This window comes from Mytilus californianus, unplaced genomic scaffold (assembly GCF_021869535.1).
Source record: "Mytilus californianus isolate M0D057914Y unplaced genomic scaffold, xbMytCali1.0.p SCAF_9, whole genome shotgun sequence".
In the NCBI taxonomy this organism is placed as follows: Eukaryota; Metazoa; Mollusca; class Bivalvia; order Mytilida; family Mytilidae; genus Mytilus; species Mytilus californianus.
In genome coordinates, this window is record NW_026262745.1 from 43,490,043 (window position 1) to 43,513,399 (window position 23,357).

The window sequence follows — 23,357 nt, forward strand, 5'->3', positions numbered from 1 at the left end:
AATTCCGGAAAGGAATTTTTATAATGTATTGATACCACTACTGCACTACAAAGATAACCGTATTTTAAAAATGTTTAGTAGGTCGTGATGATATGTTATGTAGATACACCTTGGCTTGTCTAAATGTAATACTCAGAAATTTAGTACAAAATGGTGTCATTTAGCTTTTTTTAACTTTTTTGATTCGAGCGGCAATGAGCCTTTTGCATGTTTTGTAGTCGAAACGCGCATTTGACTTAATAAATGTTAATGATATCTATGATCAGTTTATTAATACGCGGATTAAAAGTTTTTAACTACATGACTATGGATAAAAAAATTCAGATACCATACAGTGGGAAATCAAGTCTAAAAAAAATTACCCTCCTCTTTCAAATACTGAGAAATACAAATGTGCAATGTTTAATACATTCTCTGCGAGGTCGCTAATTAAAATAAGTTCACAAGAAAACGAAACCTTTGATAAATAGTAATGATGAATTAAATATTAAACAAAATCAGAATTACATGTACCATGTCATGGTATAATTTCCTACTTATTATGGCAATGCATCAGGCTATGGAAATATTGTATAAAATTGCTTTGAAATGTTGCTATGGGAATACATTTGTATTATTAAAAATGAATAATGACGGTATTTTGTCACCGAGGTTATCATCAGTTCAATAGTTAGTTCGTAGGCACTGACATTCTTTATAAATTTTCCGTTGATAACTTTAGAAATTATAGATAAACTAACTTAAGGTTAACTAGCACAGGAAAAGTTGACTTAGATGGATTTGGTTATTATCTAAGGTCCGTTTTGGTCGTAAAGCTCTTCACATGTTTCGGTACTTGTACATCCTTGGCTCTGAAATATGTTGTTTTAAGCATTCCTGAAAAGTAAATCCAGACTAGCCAAATAGAAGGCCGTACTTTCACCTATAATGGTTTACTTTTACAAATTGTAACTTGGATGGTGAATTGTCTCATTGGCACTCATACCACATACCATCTTCTTATATCTTTACAGTCAGTCGTAAACATAAAATTCATGAAGTGTTATTTTCATTTCCTTAATATCAACCTTAATGTATTTTTCTTTTGGCTTTATATGTTACTAAAACGCAAAAGTCCAGAGAGATTCAGAACAAATATCAACAAAATCTATTGATATGCACCAAAGATTAATTCTTTCGAATGAAAGCCCCTAGATAGGCTGTAGGCCCATTAACAAAAAACTTGTTCTGAAGAAAACATTTAACGGGTGCCACATGTGGAGCAAGATCTGCTTACCCTTTCGGAGCACCTGAGATCACCCCCAGTTTTTGGTGGGGTTCGTGTTGCTTAGACTTTAGTTTTCTATGTTGTGTCATCTGTACTATTATTTGTCTGTTTGTCTTTTTATTTTGGCCATGGCGTTGTCGGTTTGTTTTCGATCTATATGAGTTTGAATTTCCCTCTGGTATCTTTCGTCCCTCTTTTTTAACGCTTATACACCGAGAAGATTACAAATTTATGTACAAAAATCAACGGCCTACTCTGATAAAAAGTAAAAACTTTTTAACGAATAATTATTTTTGTTTTCCTAAACAGAATTTTCGTTTAAATCGCTATATTTACACAAAGACAATATTTGTGTATTGAAAGTACCTGTACAAATGCACAGACCACATTTTTCGATAACTTGATGTTGAAGTTAAACCAAACTTTGAACAAAATTACCATGCTAAGGATTATGTGGACACTCTATAGAATTGTTGTTTGAAAACATTTTAGCTTTTGTTTGTACATGATGTTTTTCTTTCTTTTTTAATTAATATACGGCAAAGATTTACATTTGCTTTGATATGAGAGTAACAAGCTTATAATGCAATTATCAACAATGAAAAGGAAAGGAAAGGAAATAGACATATATACATAGTTTAACAGAATGTTATTTATCTATAGTGAGTTATTTCCTAACTAAAAATGGTCTCTCTACTGAAGAAACAACCTAGACGATACCCACTTTTAATAAAATATACTTAAAGGCATAAAATAATGCAATGTCATTTTTTAACATTATTAAAAGTTTGTTAAAACATTCAGTTCAATTGATAGTAATTGGGTGTTCTTGCCAGTTTGGGTTTTTTTGTACAATTTCAGACCTGTTTAATTTATTACTAGTATATTTGATAATTTCGGAACTTAAAGTAGTATATTCTGCACATACATGTATGCTTCGTTAGGAAAGCATGAACCCCTGTCATCCACCAAAATCGCTTAGATTTTGACAGCATTTTAAAATGTGTTCTCTGCAAAAATATATTTGAGATAGAAACTGCTGACATTTAGTAATATTATCATATCTGGTAACTCTTACGTACTTTTTGTTCGTGATTCGTTGGATAACGGCATGATTAAGTAACGTGATTCTGACTGAAAAATAATAGCAAATGAACAAATTAAGATTGTTTTCAACATTAAAGTATGAAGGTAAACATCGCCTTGTTATTATTTCATGTATCCACATGAAGTTATAGATTCAAGCAAAGAAAGATTTTTAACATTGTAAATCATATTCAAAATCGCAAAGCTACAATAACCACTCAGTTCGATAAGAACAAAAACAACTTGGAATATAAACACTGAAATTATACATTTTGTAGGCAGTGAATATTTTGATTTTTGCTGTTAACGAATATGATTTGAGAAAAAAAGTGAACGTTATTTATTAACATTACAGTTACGAAATTTGCAATTGTGGACAATGGGAGGCAACTACCATTTTACAAAGCATTGGAATTTTAAGATGTCTTTTCCTTACAAAGAATGATTTATAGACAGGTCGTCAATATGTTCGACTTAACACCTTTCGTAGGTTCCTTTATTTCTATAGTAAAAGATGATCTTTAGAAATTCTGTGATGGGGTATTTTCAACCTTCGGTATCAATAAGATATGGAGTCTTAAAAATTCTAAAGATCAACTGCAAAATCGACAATTTTTACAATTTTGCAGTAATATGAAAACTATTGATTTTTCTACATTTTACGTTACTATTCCCCATGCTTTATTGAAAGATCGAATACAACGTTTTATTTAACAGAGCTTTTTCTTTACAAAATTGGAATTGTATATACAAATGTTCAAAGTCATTAAAATCTTACTTTTTGAAGAACCACACTGATTCCAAAAGCTAATACACCGAGGATGACATCATCAACACACATGACACACTGCACGTTGTGAACGGCAGCATATTAGTTGAGATTAATTACTTTATATTTCAATAGATAGTCGGTGCTCTAATGGGTTCCTATTTCTAACCCTACTGGCCGAGTTGTCTTTGTACGAATATGAAGCAGAATTCAAACAGAATTTTCTCAAAAAGAAAAAGAAAAAGAAGAAATCTTGCAATGTTCTTTAATTTCGCTCTCAGATATATTTACGATGCTCTGTCACTTAATAACACAATTCAGTAAGTGCTTGCATCTTTTCACACTTTAATGTTGATTTTTTTTACATTTGCTATTATTTTTCAGTCAGAATCACATAACTAAATTATGCTGTAATCTTAACAAATCATGTTAAAAAAAAATGTACTTAGAACTCCCAGATATGATTGATACAGTGGAAACTTTTGTAACCTCGTAGGTAATATATTTAAAGAGAAACATTGTTAATTATTTTTATTGCTACCTTTGTCGCATTGTATTGTTATATGGATTGTGCCCCAAAGGTTGTTATGTCCTTTTTAATCGAAATGCTGTATGCTTCAATAGGACAGCAATTTAGGCAACACTATCAAATAAAAAAAGACATATAAAAACAACATACGTTCTTCTGTTCAGTTCTTCTGACCTGTCACGTTCTCGTTCGTGCATTGTCTTCTGGAGTTTGATTTTATTTTATTCCAGTCGATATATAGTTAATTAAGTATTTAATCGACCTGAGTTTCTTTTTTTTATAACAAAATAATCCCTAATTCTAATTATTATGCTTCTCCTTTTTACACGTGGCATCTATGGTTGAGTGGTCTTAGAAGTCAAACTACTGAATCACTAGACAGTTAAACATGAAGTTGTCAGTTCGAATCCCGCACGTGGCAGGTGTGATCGACTCCAATCTAAATTGACTAGGATTGTCAGTTTTCCTACCAAAGTTCGGTGGTTCTCTCCGGGCACTCTGGCTTCCTCCGCCAATGAAAACTGACCGCCACGAAATAGCACCATAGTGCTGAAAATGGCGTTAAACACCAATCAATCAATCAAATAATCAATCTCCTTATTACAGATTCATAACTTTAACTTTCTTTCAAATTCACACCTTTAAGTCAGTATCAATTCAAACGAATTCTTTTCCCTTATCCCGTATTTATATTAAATATCGCATGTACCTTTTCTATGACAATGCATTTATCAGATGCCTTAGTCAGACAAATTTGTATAGAATCTAATACTTTCAATTTACCAATATTTGACTGGGGGACACATGCGCCATGCTGATCATGAAGTCAGAATTTCAAATGTGTTTATTTATTTATTCATTAATTAATGAAATATGTCATATTTAATTTATCTTTAGTGTATTTTTGAAATAAATGAAATGTTTAAAGTTTTATGATTTAAGACTAATCTAAAAGTGAATTTAACATACTTATTGTTATGTCATCACTCACATTATAACTACAAAATAGATAAACACATATATTCAGAGTTGTTAAACTTAATACGGTTGGTGATCAGGAAGTTCCAACACCAATGGTGCCTACGTGCTTAAACTTGATTGCCTTGACACAGTTCGTGCATATCAATGACATAAATTTATTTTAGTAAATTTCTCCCTTGATAAAGATGTCACAACCATAAACTAATAATTGTTATATAATTTGCATACCTACAAAAGTATTTTTCATTTATTATACTTAAATTTATACTATATACTAGGTATTATTTTAGAAGGTGTGCTCGATTAAGGATTGTTCCGTGTTGTTTTATTTAACGGGAATGTTTCGGAGTCCAAATACAAAAGACATTTCGGGCAAAATATCTTATATCCATTGAATAACATTAACTGATAGTATTTTATCTATTTTACTGATAAACAATTTATAGGGGTCACCGAATTTGTTTTACTGCATAAATCATTGAAATGAATGTGTTAGGAAAGAAACATAGAACAACATAAGATAATAAGATTTCGATGACAGACGCTGATCCAGGATTTTAAAAGAGGTTGGGGCTAGGCAATGTTAGGAGTAGAAAATGTAAAATTATATGCATTAGCCATACATTAAGCTCTACATAGACCCCCTACCCCTAAATCCGCCTTTGGATGCGCTATGCAGTCAAAAAGGCACGCTATTTTTTCCTTTTCGATGTTTAATTCCCAATGCAGTGTAGAAGATCACGAGTTTGCGCAACGCTAAAATATAAGTATAAACATGATACAGGGCCATATATATACTTGTTCGTTGCATATGTTGTTTGTATATGCATATCTATGACGAGAACCCGATTTTGTATTACACCTCAGGAAGATATGTCACTCTACCGGACACATGATTCTGACTCCGGAACGACAAATCTTAGCTCTTACTCCTAAATATTGCGTGCTTGACAGAGAGGCATTCAATCTTTGATTTGAACCGGATGACGATCGAGCCCAAGACCTCCTGCACTCTAACAGAAGCGTAGCTTCCGTTGACGCTATGAGGCAACCGCCTTACCAACTTTTTGACCATTAAACAAATAGAGATAAAGAGAAAATATACCGTGTATTTTATAGTATATATTGAAAAATATTTTGCGATACTAATTTACCATTAACCTCCACTCCTCATTGGCATTGATGTCTTTTAACCAAGTTGAGGCTTTAACTGCCAAGATTCAAATTTTTTGCTTCACTAGAAATAAAATTCAAGTTACGGTTCCGTCAATAGGTAGATAGTTGGTTGTTTAACGTCCAGTGGTAAATATTTAAAGCATATTCAGGACGAGAACAAATCATCAATAAATATAATAGGTAGGTCCTCTGATAAGAGGCCGTCCGAGTTGAAGATCAGGGAAATTCGGACTGCCACTGGAAAATGAGAGTATATTGGATAGAGATAGAAATTTGGACTTGCAACATGTCTCCTACAAACCCCTGAAAGATTTGTTTAAAGGTTCTTAACGTGCAGAGAGCGTGGCATTATCTCTACAATAGGCATCGGATTTAACGTCTTCATTATGACCTGACGTGACTGCGTACTTGTACATCTCGCACGGCCAAATGGATGCCCCACTTTCAGGTAATTGTTTTACTGTCGGTTTGAAAGTGACCAGGAGTGACCATATTTCTATTCCCCAGTAAACATTGGGGCACTACTGTCGAGTGGCCCTTCACATTATCACATTTCAATGTTCAGTGCACCACATAATCCGGGTAAAACTATAATTTGGTATATAATTTTATTTTGAACGGAAAGAAAGAACGAACGGACGCACAGATCAGTAAATATAATATTCCCTTGCTATCATAAGTTGGTCATTAAACTAAAATGATCATCCTACATAACTAAACTGCAATCAAATATTCCGTACGTATTTGCATAAGTTAGAACGCCAAACATTTCATAATAAAATTGTGATGAATGCCGTTAAATCACTCATACATTTGCACAAACTCATCCTAGAATCCATACGTTATTATAATTAAAGACAAGAAGTAAAAAAATAACTGATTAAAGTAAAGTGTAATCATATTTTTCCTTGAAGATGCATCCTCATCAATTCCATTTGATAAAATTTTACGGAAAGGTGAAAAAGTACTATCAGAGATCTGATTTTCTACCGTTAACAAAAGTATCTTCAAATAAATGATAGACGTATGCTATAAAAAACCAAGGCAAGAGGTAAGTCGTGTACACATGTTACATTTCGTCGTGTTTGAAACTCTCTCGCTTCAGATTTCATTAATTCTATTTTTTCAAACTTAATTTTGATTTAAAAAATTCACCCTTTGAGGAATAAATATATGGGTCAAGTGAAATGATGAAGTAATGATTGGTTCATTTGACTACCGGTAACTGAATTAATTATTTCCTTAAAAGATGGTTGTCAATAAAATAATCCCGAATTTAATAAATAAAATATGTAAAGAATTAAAAAAGCAGATTGTAAAATTGAGAATGGAAATGGGGAATGTGTCTAAGAGACAACAACCCGACCATAGAGCAGACAACAGCCGGAGGCTACCAATGGGTCTTCAATGTAGCGAGAAACTCCCGCACCCGAAGGCGTCCTTCAGCTGGCTCTTAAACAAATATGTATTTTTCATTTTTTAGTAGCAACAAACAAATGAACTATGTCAATTGGACATGCTTTTATACTAATAGTATATCCGCCCTTGAATTTTTACTTGATAACATTTTTGTTCGCTTTGGAGATTCCGTATATCGTCAAGTTATCGGAATTCCAATGAGGACTAACTGTACACCACTTATTGCGGACCTGTTTTTGTATTGTTATGAGTTACAATTTATGACTAAAATCAGCAAAGACCCATCGAAACAACATCTGATACAAAAAATTAACAATACTTTTAGATATTTGGATGATATATTGGCTCTCAATAATGACGACTTCAGTATGTTTACTAAAGAAATTTATCCTGTTGAACTTACTTTAAATAAAGCTAATACTAACAATGACCACTGTCCTTTCCTCGATCTTGATATCTATATCATTAACGGGAAGCTTAATACAAAAATTTATGATAAAAGAGATTATTTTTCATTTCCTATCGTTAATTATCCATTTTTAGATGGTGACGTTCCCTTGTCACCATCTTATGGTGTTTATATATCTCAACTTGTACGATTCGCTCGTGTATGTAACAACGTATTAGATTTTAGCGCGAGAAATTTATGTATTACTGAAAAATTATTACACCAGGGTTTTCTATATCATAAACTAGTCAAAACATTTACTAAATTTTATCATCGGTATAAGGACATCACTCGTAAATATAACTCAACATGCAGATATCTTATACGTTCGGGTATTTCACATCCAATCTTTTATGGTAATATTCTTTACAAAGCACAAAAATGTCAGTATTCACCTCAAAAGCTAACAAAACCTTTAAACAGACTTATTAAGAAGGGATATAGTTACGATACTGTTGTCAGGTCATTAAAGATTGCATATTTTGGCTTTAATATTAATTCACTTATAGGGTCTTTGCATCGGAATTAAACACATTTATTCTAAAACAAGTTGTTGGCATGACACGGGTTATGTTCTTCTCATATATTTTATGGCGGTATAATACTGAACCCCTAACAGGAGGGATTGTGCCTGATATTCATATGATGAAGACATAATCTTTTAATCAGTTTAATTGAGGTCTGGAGCTGGCATGTCAGTAACTGCTAGTAGTCTGTTGTTATTTATTTATTTATTATTGTCATTTTGTTTATTTTCTTTTGTTTCCTATTCTGATATCGGACTCGGACTTCTCTTATACTGAGTTTTACTGTACGTACTGTTGTGCGTTTGTTTTTTCTACATTGGCTAGAGGTATAGGGGGAGGGTTGAGATCTCAAAAAACATGTTTAACCCCACCGCATTTTTGCGCCTGTCCCAAGTCAGGAGCCTCTGGCCTTTGCTAGTCTTCTATCATTTTTAAATTTAGTTTCCTGTGTATAATGTGGAGTTTAGTATGACGTCCATTATCACTGAACTAGTATACATATTTGTTTAAGGGCCAGCTGAAGGACGCCTTCGGGTGCGGGAGTTTCTCGCTGCATTGAAGACCCATTGGTGGCCTTCGGCTCTATGGTCGGGTTGTTGACTCTTTGACACATTCCCCATTTCCATTCTCAATTTTATGTATACTAGTTCAGTGATAATGGACGTCATACTAAACTCCAAATTATACACAGGAAACTAAAATTAAAAATGATACAAGACTAACAAAGGCCAGAGACTCCTGACTTGGGACAGGCGCAAAAATGCTGCGGGGTTAAACATGTTTTTTAAGATCTCAATCCTCCCCCTATACCTCTAGCCAATGTAGAAAAAACAAACGCACAACAATACGTACAGTAAAATTCAGTATAAGAGAAGTCCGAGTCCGATTGTCAGAATAGGAAACAAAAGAAAATAAACAAAATGACAAAAATACATAAATAACAACAGACTACTAGCAGTTACTGACATGCCAGCTTCAGACCTTAATTAAACTGATTAAAAGATTATGTTTTCATCATATGAATATGTGCTTATTTTGAAATAGTATCTATTCCAACAAAGTTAGTGTATTCAACGAGCCAAAGATTCATGCAGTTTATGCTCCCCTCCGCCATCCTTCAATTCAATAGGGCGAGATACGGTCAGATAGGTTGGTAATGTCGAGTAATGTCATTTTATTGGAAATCTCTAGTGAGTTGGGATTTTGTATCTATCAATTCGATTATTTAAAGATAGTTAGATCTTGAGACTTTCCCGAGAGTCGGAAGATACCAAGGAGATATTGAAACTCATAAGTCGAAGACAAGTCAATTATCAGTTTCTTTGATTTTCAGGTAACATAGTATCAGTAAATGAAGTCTTTTGAAGTCGATTCAGTCTATTATGATGTCTGTTAAACAATGATTTATAGGTATAATGTGTTTATAAATAATTTTTCAGCAAGATGATTGCCAGTATTTTGTATGTTAGCATCCTTCTGAGTCACGTCATTATCGAAACTGATGCCAAGAAAATTTTGTTCCTGATGGCTCAATCAAAAAGTCATATGTTTCCGGCAATACCTGTTGCGGAGGAGATGGTAAAATTAAACCATACAACTACTTTTGTGGTAGCAGCTAGAATGAAAGAGGCGTTGGCATCTGAAGGCATTAAACTTTCACCTTCTATCATTTCAAAGAGTTTTGATAAGTATTATTATGAGGACATTATTCGAGTTACGCTTGAGAAAATGGCACAAGGTTCAAAAATTGAATCGCAGGTGAAATGGTTACAAGGAACTAACGCTCTTTGTCACGAATTTATGAATGATAAGAAATTGATAGACGAATTAAAAGACCAGAGATTTGATATTGCTGTTATAGACTACGCACCTGTTCTTTGTTTCACTATTATGGCATATAAACTAGATCTGCCATTTGTCTCTTTTGGTGCCTTCATAGATCCAACCTTAAATAGAGTTCCATTGAACCCAGCTTTCACGCCAACATTTTTTTCCGATTTCAATGATAAGATGACATTCTTGGAGAGAGTTTGGAATACACTCCGATACATTTTTTTAGTTGCTAGACCTGCAGCTCCAACGTTGGAGAATTTGGCAGTCAAGTATGTCCCAGAAAAACCAGCCATCTCTAATCAAGAAGCAAAACAAAAAGCTATGCTTTATATACATGACAGTGACATTCTATTTGATTATCCACAACCATTTCCTCCAAATGTAATACTTTGTGGCGGTCTTGCTGCACATCCGTCAAAAAAAGTATCAAAAAAACTTGACACATTTGCATCATCAAACAAAGGCTTGGTAGTTGTTTCTTTTGGTAGTATTTTCAAAACATTTCCGAATAATACCTTCGGGAAAATGATTGAAGCTTTTAAACAAATATCTGATCTTAACTTTGTGATTCGACAAGGAGATACAGAGGAGACAACAGACAATATTTTGAGACTTCCATGGATCCCGCAGAACGATTTACTCGGTCATCCCCGTACCGTTTTATTTATAACTCATTGCGGTAGGAGTGGAAGTATGGAGGCTATCTACCACGGAATCCCTGTTATTACATTTCCCTTAAGTATTGACCAACCTTACAATGCAGCTGTTATGGAAGACAAAGGTTATGGTATCAAGATGGATTTACATGATTTTTCTACTGAGGAATTAATTGCCAATATTAAACAAGTAGCTTTTACCGATAAGTATAAGCGTAATATTAAGCAAGCATCGGACATATTCCACAGTCGCCCACAAACTCCTGCAGAAAGGGCAGCTTATCATATCGATTTAGTTGCCAAGCATGGTGATAAACATTTTCGACACTTTGGGATAGATATACCATGGTATTCGTTTTATCTTGTTGATGTTATATGCTTTCTTTTGTTAATGAACATAAGCTCCTCTGTCGTAATGTATTTAGTGTTTAGGAAATGCAGAAGACATTTGAAAAACAGAGCTATTAAACTTAAAAAAGAATAAAAAAACAATAGATATTTAAAGATTGTTATTTTTTAAATGATTATCAATTATCACATACTGTACACGATATATAAATGAATTTATATTATTGTTTTATGTTTTAAGTGCGCTGTTGGATTATTTGTAGAATTTGACGTCTACCTCTTATCTAATTCTATTTAGTCAAATATATAATCAAAATGCCCTATTTGACATCATATATAATGCAGTTCTACCGATCTAAATGAGGGAATGGATTTTTTTAACAGGTGAGTCTAAATTAAATTTTCCCATTGTTTCTCCAAGTACTAAAGTTATTGACTCTAAGCAATATGTTTTTCCCAAATGAAGTAAAAATATGTTAAACTAAAACTATATATGTAGCTATATTTAAACCATTGTGGTGACGTCAGCCTATTCATTTTCCGTGGATTCTTTTTCTAGAATCAACGCTTCCTAAATCTGCCGCTGAAATTGACTCACCAAATTATATTCAATTGTTTCCTTTGTATGCCTAATTTCATTAAGTTTGAATTGGCTAATTTACTGATTTCTGTTCACTAACGGAATTAATTTAAAAACTTACCTTTAATTTTTGTAATTTTTATATGCCTTCACTGGGAATCGAACCCTTCCTTGAAATCTGTTATGTGTGACTGACATCAACACACCGACGAAACCTCTCGGCTACCAATGGGTTACACTATAGATGTTTATTATATATATTTAAATGAACATCTGATATACATCGGTTCATCGGACACACAGGGCTTGTACCTTTATATAGACAAAATAGGCAGTCGTATAGTATGAGTTGGTAGCCGCGAGGTTAGCATGGTTAAACTCAATGAGTTAAAGATCGGGATTTGTCGGTTTAGTTCGAATCCCTGTATTCTCTCTGTTGTTCCAATTCTTAAGTTATCCTGGTTTTTTTTCTAATTTTTCAAGTTATAGTGGATATTTTTGTAATAATAGCGAGTTTTACCGGTTTTTTTTATTATTATTGGCTATTTCACATGTTTGAAACACAAATGATTACATTCTATTTGTCAATTTTTGTTTTATAAATACAGTATGATTTCATCTGTTTTACTACATAATTTTACAAAGGTTTGTTTGCAAATTCCTATGCGAGAAAATCGTGATGTGCCTAGAGTGCTAGAAAAATTTCGATAACATAATTATTATATATACTTTATATATGCTTTTTGGTCGGGTTGTTGTCTCTTTGACACGTTCCCCATTTCCATTTTCAATTTTATTAGAAATAATCTCAAATATGTCTTATTTTGTATAAACAGATAATATTCATATGCCTGGTAATATAAAGATCTTTAAAGGTAGAAGTGTTATATTTGTATTTTGTTAACCAATTAATTGTGATCTGAGATTTATCAATGCATCGTTGGACACGATAACATGGTTATTTAAACTCACTTACAATACCTTCTAATTAAGAAAGGCTTTAATTTTGAAAAGAAATTAACACAATAGTTTAAGTTATAGATACAATGGATAAGCGTAGATTCATGAAAAACAAACCATTCGCCCTCCGGGCTCATGGTTTCTTTTTCAAGAATCCACGCTTATCCATTGTATCTATATAACATCGCCCAGTTGATTCGATATATCAGAGTTTCTTTTTTCGGTATGATTTCGTGATAGGGATTACTGCTGACAAGGGGACCATGCGCTAATACGATATTCAAAATCCTCTTTACAATTTAAATCGCCGAACACGAATATTCAGCACAATTTCAATTCTTCGATCGCCGAATGACAACGTTGATGCCAAATTCTCCTGCACCACTACATTTGAGTTGAGGGATATGTATTAAAATATTCTAGAACTTATCACCTTTTAAAAAAGCACTTTAAAATGAATTCCTGTAAACATGAATTAAAGTATGCTCAGATCTTCCTGGTTTTTACTAGCTCAATAAAACGAACCGTTTCTATGGAGCAACATTCCAGCAACGCCTGCATACGGAGTATATATCTCCCAGTTGATACAATATTCTAGGACTCGCATTTCCTATCATGAATTATTTGATAGAGGGGTGCTGTTCACAAGGAAACTATTAAACCAATACTTCCAAGTGGGAATATTTTACGGACGCCATCATGAGTTGGTTGACGGTTATGGAATATGTTTCACAGGTGGCGATGGATATATTCTAATTGTCGTAAGTACAATCCCGTCCCCTTTTCCCCGAATGTGACCTACCGAATAAGACTTATCACCGAGTTTGTACTTTCATAAGCAATACATCGGGTGCTACATGTGGAGCAGGATCTGATTTCCCTTCCGGAGAATCTGAGATTACTCCCAGTTTTTGCTGGGGTTCGTGTTGTTCAGTCTTTAATTTTCTATGTTGTGTTTTGTGTACTGGCGTTTGTCTGTTTGTCTTTTTCTTTTTTAGCCATGGCGTTGTCAGTTTATTTTCGACTTATTAGTGTGAATGTCCGTTGGTATCTTTCGCCTCTTTTTTTATATATACACCTCATGTATTCTCTCCATGGCCCAAAACTTTAGTACACTACTTATAGGACTTATTGTCCTCCATTGACATTTTCCCCCGTGTTTTGCCTTTTTGGTAGAAACTATAGTAGATAAACAGAAACTGTGAATAGGTTTGTTGTCAGGTCAAGTTGAAAATCACTGGATGTTCAACACAATGACTTATAATCCAATACATAATCAATCATAAAAAAAGTTAATGTAAACACCAGACACATGAGGTTACAAGGTTGAAATAAATTTCGAGTAATGACATTTTATTGGAAATCTCTAGTGAGTTGGGATTTTGTATCTATCAATTCGATTATTTAAAGATAGTTAGATCTTGAGACTTTCCCGAGAGTCGGAAGATACCAAGGAGATATTGAAACTCATAAGTCGAAGACAAGTCAATTATCAGTTTCTTTGATTTTCAGGTAACATAGTATCAGTAAATGAAGTCTTTTGAAGTCGATTCAGTCTATTATGATGTCTGTTAAACAATGATTTATAGGTATAATGTGTTTATAAATAATTTTTCAGCAAGATGATTGCCAGTATTTTGTATCTTAGCATCCTTCTGAGTCACGTCATTATCGAAACTGATGCCAAGAAAATTTTGTTCCTGATGGCTCAATCAAAAAGTCATATGTTTCCGGCAATACCTGTTGCGGAGGAGATGGTAAAATTAAACCATACAACTACTTTTGTGGTAGCAGCTAGAATGAAAGAGGCGTTGGCATCTGAAGGCATTAAACTTTCACCTTCTATCATTTCAAAGAGTTTTGATAAGTATTATTATGAGAACATTATTCGAGTTACGCTTGAGAAAATGGCACAAGGTTCAAAAATTGAATCGCAGGTGAAATGGTTACAAGGAACTAACGCTCTTTGTCACGAATTTATGAATGATAAGAAATTGATAGACGAATTAAAAGACCAGAAATTTGATATTGCTGTTATAGACTACGCACCTGTTCTTTGTTTCACTATTATGGCATATAAACTAGATCTGCCATTTGTCTCTTTTGGTGCCTTCATAGATCCAACCTTAAATCGAGTTCCATTGAACCCAGCTTTCACGCCAACATTTTTTCCGATTTCAATGATAAGATGACATTCTTGGAGAGAGTTTGGAATACACTCCGATACATTTTTTTAGTTGCTAGACCTGCAGCTCCAACGTTGGAGAATTTGGCAGTCAAGTATGTCCCAGAAAAACCAGCCATCTCTAATCAAGAAGCAAAACAAAAAGCTATGCTTTATATACATGACAGTGACATTCTATTTGATTATCCACAACCATTTCCTCCAAATGTAATACTTTGTGGCGGTCTTGCTGCACATCCGTAAAAAAAAGTATCAAAAAAACTTGACACATTTGCATCATCAAAAAAAGGCTTGGTAGTTGTTTCTTTTGGCAGTATTTTCAAAACATTTCCGAATAATACCTTCGGGAAAATGATTGAAGCTTTTAAACAAATATCTGATCTTAACTTTGTGATTCGACAAGGAGATACAGAGGAGACAACAGACAATATTTTGAGACTTCCATGGATCCCGCAGAACGATTTACTCGGTCATCCCCGTACCGTTTTATTTATAACTCATTGCGGTAGGAGTGGAAGTATGGAGGCTATCTACCACGGAATCCCTGTTATTACATTTCCCTTAAGTATTGACCAACCTTACAATGCAGCTGTTATGGAAGACAAAGGTTATGGTATCAAGATGGATTTACATGATTTTTCTACTGAGGAATTAATTGCCAATATTAAACAAGTAGCTTTTACCGATAATTATAAGCGTAATATTAAGCAAGCATCGGACATATTCCACAGTCGCCCACAAACTCCTGCAGAAAGGGCAGCTTATTATATCGATTTAGTTGCCAAGCATGGTGATAAACATTTTCGACACTTTGGGATAGATATACCATGGTATTCGTTTTATCTTGTTGATGTTATATGCTTTCTTTTGTTAACGAACATAAGCTCCTCTGTCGTAATGTATTTAGTGTTTAGGAAATGCAGAAGACATTTGAAAAACAGAGCTATTAAGCTTAAAAAAGAATAAAAAAACAATAGATATTTAAAGATTGTTATTTTTCAAATGATTATCAATTATCACATACTGTACACGATATATAAATGAATTTATATTATTGTTTTATGTTTTAAGTGCGCTGTTGGATTATTTGTAGAATTTGACGTCTACCTCTTATCTAATTCTATTTAGTCAAATATATAATCAAAATGCCCTATTTGACATCATATATAATGCAGTTCTACCGATCTAAATGAGGGAATGGATTTTTTTAACAGGTGAGTCTAAATTAAATTTTCCCATTGTTTCTCCAAGTACTAAAGTTATTGACTCTAAGCAATATGTTTTTCCCAAATGAAGTAAAAATATGTTAAACTAAAACTATATATGTAGCTATATATCGCCCAGTTGATTCGATATATCAGAGTTTCTTTTTTCGGTATGATTTCGTGATAGGGATTACTGCTGACAAGGGGACCATGCGCTAATACGATATTCAAAATCCTCTTTACAATTTAAATCGCCGAACACGAATATTCAGCACCATTTCAATTCTTCGATCGCCGAATGACAACGTTGATGCCAAATTCTCCTGCACCACTACATTTGAGTTGAGGGATATGTATTAAAATATTCTAGAACTTATCACCTTTTAAAAAAACACTTTAAAATGAATTCCTGTAAACATGAATTAAAGTATGCTCAGATCTTCCTGGTTTTTACTAGCTCAATAAAACGAACCGTTTCTATGGAGCAACATTCCAGCAACGCCTGCATACGGAGTATATATATCTCCCAGTTGATACAATATTCTAGGACTCGCATTTCCTATCATGAATTATTTGATAGAGGGGTGCTGCTCACAAGGAAACTATTAAACCAATACTTCCAAGTGGGAAAATTTTACGGACGCCATCATGAGTTGGTTGACGGTTATGGAATATGTTTCACAGGTGACGATGGATATATTCTAATTGTCGTAACTACAATCCCGTCCCCTTTTCCCCGAATGTGACCTACCGAATAAGACTTATCACCGAGTTTGTACTTTCATAAGCAATACATCGGGTGCTACATGTGGAGCAGGATCTGATTTCCCTTCCGGAGAATCTGAGATTACTCCCAGTTTTTGCTGGGGTTCGTGTTGTTCAGTCTTTAATTTTCTATGTTGTGTTTTGTGTACTGGCGTTTGTCTGTTTGTCTTTTTCTTTTTTAGCCATGGCGTTGTCAGTTTATTTTCGACTTATTAGTGTGAATGTCCGTTGGTATCTTTCGCCTCTTTTTTTATATATACACCTCATGTATTCTCTCCATGGCCCAAAACTTTAGTACACTACTTATAGGACTTATTGTCCTCCATTGACATTTTCCCCCGTGTTTTGCCTTTTTGGTAGAAACTATAGTAGATAAACAGAAACTGTGAATAGGTTTGTTGTCAGGTCAAGTTGAAAATCACTGGATGTTCAACACAATGACTTATAATCCAATACATTTTTATTTGTATTATGAACTGTTCCTATATTTAATTTATGTTGTCCAATATTTTTCGAAATCCAGTTCAGCGCCTTTGGGACGTCGCAAGGGAATTGATCTGATAATTATAAAATTGATCTTACAGATCTTTGGTCTTATTTTAATTTATTGGCCAAGCTCTTCCCTGAAATTAGCAAATTTGATAAGAAATGGATTTTGTTTGTGAAATTTTCTTTCCAATGAAAACAAATTTGATTTTATATTATTGTAACATCATTTTTACATTGAAAAAAACTGTGTTCATCAATTGAAAACTTCAAAAAATTTGTTTATCAGGGGCGGCATAAAAGAATGTATAGGTAATTTACTTATTTTGTTTTTTAGGAAGTGAACGAGTTCCTCGACCTCACCTTTTCATTTTATTTTCTGAATTTAAAACACTTATTTGTCTTCTCAAACATTGTTTTAAAATCTACTATGCACTGTCGGCTCATAGTTATTCGTCGTGTGCCAATTTTGCGTATTTTGTGGTTATTAGTAAACGCTGAACCTTAATGTGCAACGAAGTACAATTTTTTCTATGGTTTACTTTGCATACGTTATCAATTCCACGAAAATATGATCTTTCCTCCATCCAAGAAAAATTGGTATCAACGAAAACGAATGAATCCACAGTAGTGTTTTTCAATGCAGAATCCTGACAAAATCTGACAATTTTGCAAAACCGTGCTTGATACAAATTTCGATGAATCATTTTTTAATATATATTTTTGAATATTGTATAATCTTAACTACATTTTGATAAAAAAAAAAACGAAAATGTTCTGTCCTTTTTAATTAAGATCCCCATCTACCTTGAATTAAAGCAAATTTGGCAGATATACAGTACATAGATATTGTTAACTATAAGCATAATGTTCAAACTCGGCACAAAATAATTTTTGTTGTTGATTACAGCGCTAACTTCGCAAGGATTACATTTTGATACAGAATACCGGGTAATTCTGACACTTCTTATAAATATACGAGGAAAGTCAATCGTTGAAAAAGACCGAAAATATCGAATAAATAGAAGGATGAGTCAACATTTATAAGTTAAACAGTCATGCACAGACAACTCAACAACCACAAATATAAATATAAATATAAAAACAAAAGTTAATAAAACTAAAACTTTGTAAAAAAGCTATTGATTAAGCAACACACAATTGACCAAATATCAACAAATGAACTCCGATCATACTAAGGATGAACAATGCCCCTTCCACTATCCACAATAGTTGGTTTGCTAATTTGTGTAAGATTCAGGCTATCGGTCGTATTGAAAGCCCGGTGCTATAATCATGTTACAAAGACAGGATTGAGCGGGCATCCGTTTTCATCATTGTGAGGAACACTCACAGCATTTGATTGTGGGAGTTGCAATGCGGTGAAACAAGTAATATAAACAGTTGTGTCGATCAATTTTTGTCATCTGGAGGTTTGGTATAGACGTCGATGAAAGAGAAACTACACATAAAACAAACGATATCTAGAGGTGAACATACTGATTAAACAATTAAAGAAATATCCAAAAACAATACGTCAAGGACTCAAATGCCTCACATCTAGTGAATAAATTTGACATACATGATTGACTATCTGCTATAACATCAAATCCCTAAAAGACAAAACATAATCAGAAAATGGCAGAGTTTAACACAGACGAGGTTCCTCACTTGGGACAGGAATATGAACGTGTTTCAGAATCAAAGTAGCTTTGTAGTACTAAAACATTAATTCGTCGACAGTTTAGAGGAAGGAAGGTTATCTAAAAGTTGCCCGAACCAAGATAGAGTCAATTTGAACTGGTTATCTATAAATTTGAATTATACGGTATATCGCCAATGTCAATATTTAATCAATGTATTTTTCTATCGATTAATTCCGTCTTGTCAGTCATACAGTGCATTCATTATTATTCATGGGATATCATTTTTTGTAGATTTCTTTGGTATAAGTACACCACGAATTCAAATGTTAAACGAAGAACAATTTTGTTATAGGCTCGCCTGTATGAATACCTGTGGATTAAATATGTTCGAGATATACTTATTTTCGCAAAATTTCATAGACAAAATTTAAACACGAGTTAAACATTTCAACAAAATACTAGTTTTTCAATGGCTTGTTTGCGAAAATAAATCACCAAATGATAAACAATGAAGGTTCTGCAAACTAAGTCGAACGGAATGAATGGTCGGAAATTTGACTTGACTCTGCAAAGGGGTATTATGGATAGAAACAGATTTTTTGTTCATTTACGTACAGAGAGCGTGACACTCCCTTACATGATACATCGGATTCACTAACGACCAGTAGTTGCGCATTTTATGGATTCCGCATACCCAAACGTGCATTTTGTTTTGAAATATGCTTCACTGCCGACTTCCTAGTGTACAGAAGTCCAATTCTCTATATCCCAATCAACCCATTTGGGTCATGTTCAGAGGAAATCAGAATGATAATTTTACTACTTGATGAAAAAATGTAACTGATTCTATTCGGAGCATACCCGGCTACGACGGTATAATGTCTTTTTAGTTTTGAAATTGTTGCACATTTTATTGAAATGGCAGTGTGCGGAAAACGTATAAATATTTGTTGTGACCTGAAAATAGTCAATAAAAAATGACAAAAATAAAAAATCGACAGCCTTAATTATTTTTCCTGTCTTGAGAAAATATTTAAGTGTATTGACCGATGGATTTCGTTCTTGCCAATAGCCTTTATAAAAAGATTACTATAACTTCCTTTCATTTACTTTAATTCTATTTCGCCTCAGACGAGTTGAGTAAGAACTATTAGAGTATCATCGGCAATTGAAACTGCGTGCTTATCCGCGTTCACAGCCAGATATCGGTGACTTGTCGAAAAATGATTTTATAACTTGTAGAAATATCTAATAAAGTCATACACAAAACCACCACTTGTTGTTAAAAATCTTATTAAGCGGTTAAATTGAACTCAACCCAGGCCCTAAAATGCCACACTGGCCCTGTGTTTCATGTGGAAAAAATGTCACTTGGTAATGTAAAGCTTTAGAGTGTGACTTGATATCATGTGGAAAACTTGGTATCATGTAGATTGTCAAGGAGGTATGCAAGCAGTAATGTATAACATAGTTGATAACAGTAACCTGTCCTGGAATTGTATTAAATGTGGACTCCCATACTTTAGCAGTTCATATTTAACCATATTGAACTATCATCATCTGTTACAACCATTTCTTTTTCGTTATTAAGTGACATTGGTAGTCCTGGACAGCCCCATGCATGTTCATCAACAATCTCACAAAAGGACAACAGAAAACAAATTATAAAAAAAGGTAATAAGACCGAAAAACAAGTTACTTAGACCTTTGAAAATAGTAAATATTAACTTCCAGTCTATCAAGAACAAAAAACCAGAAGTAAATATTTTGATCAATACCACACAGCCTGGTATAATTAATAGGTACTGAAACCTGGTAAGATCCTAAAACATCATCATATGAATATTTTGCAAAACATCAATACACAGTATTTAGAAAAGATAGACCACCAAATAAAAGGGCAATGTCATGCAGACGTTCTCATAGCTATATCATATAATTTTTGGTGCAACTAGACCCATGATGTGAAATAATATGGATAGAACTATTGATATAAAATGCACGTAAATGTTATATATGTGCTTATTATCGACCTCAACCAGAATGAATCATTAAGTAGAATAAACGTCAGCTCAAAGTCAGCCAAAATTGTTGGGGGTGGGGGTACTTTAATTTAGGAAACATCAATTGGGAAACATCTAGTGTCATCCCTAGAAAAACAAACCAAAAGCAACATCTGTGATCATACCAACTCGAAATGATAAATTATTGTGTTAACCAATTATCCAGTCATTATTGAAAAAACTGAAACCATGCCACCATTTAGAGCGGCAGACCATGATATTGTATATATAAAATGTTTACTATCACTAAAAAGATACTAAACTAAGCCACCTAAAATTTATGAACATAAAAACGCAAACTGTCAAAATATAAAAGAGGATATAGATGAAATATATCAAGATATCATGCATTAAAAGGATAATAAAGATACAAATACACTTTGGATAATATTTAAAAATTCTCTGCAAAAACTATCTCTGAGAACTAACCACAGAAAATGATGAGACACAGCAAAGATTTACCTTGAATAACAGACAGTCTTAGGAGACAAATGAAACAATACAAGTAAAAATATCAGAATTATAAGTTGAAAGGGCAAGGGAACCTAGACCAACTCAAAAAATTAAAACATGAATTACAAAAACAGCAAAGAAGATCTTATTGGAAATATATTGAAGATATGATATGTGGTATACCAATTGATGACAACCCTACTACTATATCAAAAAGTTTTCCCAAAAATCTTTTTAGCTACATAAAAACACAAAAGTTTGAAAGCTCTAATATTCCACCACTACGGAAAAAGGGCTCACTAACATCTCATCCAAAAACAAAAGCAAATATACTAAATGAACAGTTCTAAAAAGCATTTACGCCTGTAACAGATGACCCCATACCAGATAAGAGCGTCAGTAAACATCCACAGATGCCTGATATTTAAATACAAAAACAAGGAATAGAAAAGCTTCTAAACAATATCAATATTAGTAATTTTAAAAGCAGCTAGGCCTGATCTCATCCATGGAAACATATTAAAAGAGTGCAAGACATCTCTCACTCCCATCTTGTCAATCATATTTCAAATATCACTGGAAAGATCCAAATGACTGGCTTCGTGCAAGTGTATGTCCAGCGTTCAAAAAAGGCGACAAACACGATCATATAAACCACCGTGAACAACGACACATGCTGGGTGTTGGGTATTTTTGACACGGGGTGGTGATTTTGAAGCGGAGAAAAAGCGATCAAGGTAAGTAAAAGTATCAAAATTTATTTTTTGAGAATTGTTAGCACCAAATAATATATTGCATGGAAGGAACCGAACCATAATCTATTTCCAACAAGCAGAAGCAGACGTTTCCGGTGCTCATTTTTCTCAAACACCTCTCCCTAGTTTTCTGTGTTGCAGATTTTGAGACTTCATATTCAAGTTTCAGGATAAAAAACGACTTTTGGCAATTTTTCCCCGTATGATTTATATAGAAATGGATTCCTATCATAAAATTGAACCAAATACCAGATTCCTAGTCAAAACATTTTGGTTTTAAAGTTGATTTGTCGTTCGGGGTGTCAGATTTTGCATCTCAAGGGGTTGAGGCATTCATTAAAACAAGGATAGATGTCCCTATAATTCAGTCTTTATCTGATAATTTATAATTCAAACACACCTACTCTGTTGTGATGACTCGTCACAAACTTAAAGTATTTCATTTGGCCCATATTTTTTTGTTGTTGAGTAATTAGATATAAGAAGATGTGGTATGAGTGCCAATGAGACAACCCTCCATCCACGTCAAAATTTATAAAAGTAAACCATTATGTATATTTTTAATGTTAGAAATAGAGTAAAAGACTCAGAAGTATTTTGTTTTATACCTGAACATGATTTGTTTTCCTTTTCAGTTACCATCATGGTCAGGAAGAAGTCACGTCTATGGCTTAATGCACCAAAACATGGAGCAAATTCAAATCCGGAGCAGACCTCTGTATAAGTTTTGCCCGAAGCCGAAGCCAGCAACACCTAAACTTTATCAAATTTCTTCACCAGTTTTCTCTTCAAAGCATACGTGGACGCCGCAAAATGGACTTACTCCGAAACGAATTGGCTTACTCACTCCACAGAAATACTTACCGGCATCTATATTTACAAATGACAATAACGCTATAAAAAGACCTGAAGAAGATAACACATCAATTTTAATCGATCTAAAACAGCAATTAAAAATCTAGAAGAACATAATCTGGCGACCGATTTTCTTCCATTTATCCAAATTAATTATAAAAGAATACAAATTTTCATTAGACAATATTTCCTTTCTTCTTTTCCTTGTTGGCTTGTATAGCTCAATACTATAATATTTGTATGGATAATTATAACAGATATATATATAATACAAGTTTTAAAATATGCAGCTGCATTTCATTTTAAATGACCATAGAAACAGATGAATGCCAACATGATCTTTTTTAAACTTTCTTTACCCCAGT

The 23,357-nt window shown here is 33.5% G+C and overlaps 2 protein-coding genes across 2 annotated transcripts; both read left to right on the forward strand.

Moving 5' to 3' along the window:
- Nucleotides 1–10,092: 10,092 nt before the first annotated feature.
- LOC127715898 (UDP-glucuronosyltransferase 2A1-like) lies at nt 10,093–14,205 on the forward strand. Its single transcript, XM_052222015.1, has 2 exons — nt 10,093–10,999; nt 14,198–14,205. Exons 1-2 carry the CDS (start codon nt 10,093–10,095, stop codon nt 14,203–14,205), a joined length of 915 nt encoding a protein of 304 aa, XP_052077975.1.
- A 353-nt stretch (nt 14,206–14,558) lies between these two features.
- LOC127715899 (UDP-glucuronosyltransferase 2B7-like) lies at nt 14,559–21,810 on the forward strand. The gene is made up of 3 exons (XM_052222016.1): nt 14,559–14,637; nt 15,063–15,461; nt 21,755–21,810. Exons 1-3 carry the CDS (start codon nt 14,559–14,561, stop codon nt 21,808–21,810), a joined length of 534 nt encoding a protein of 177 aa, XP_052077976.1.
- Nucleotides 21,811–23,357: the final 1,547 nt, after the last annotated feature.

Bases quoted from the DNA above. Each gene is read 5' to 3' on its own strand.
- LOC127715898 (XM_052222015.1), top strand. From the start codon at position 10,093: ATGGCATATAAACTAGATCTGCCATTTGTCTCTTTTGGTGCCTTCATA.
- LOC127715899 (XM_052222016.1), top strand. From the start codon at position 14,559: ATGAATGATAAGAAATTGATAGACGAATTAAAAGACCAGAAATTTGAT. The intron at 14,638-15,062 runs GTTTCACTATTA...AAGGCTTGGTAG, and splicing joins AGACTACGCACCTGTTCTTT to TTGTTTCTTTTGGCAGTATT. The intron at 15,462-21,754 runs GTAATATTAAGC...CGCCTGTAACAG, and splicing joins TTTTACCGATAATTATAAGC to ATGACCCCATACCAGATAAG.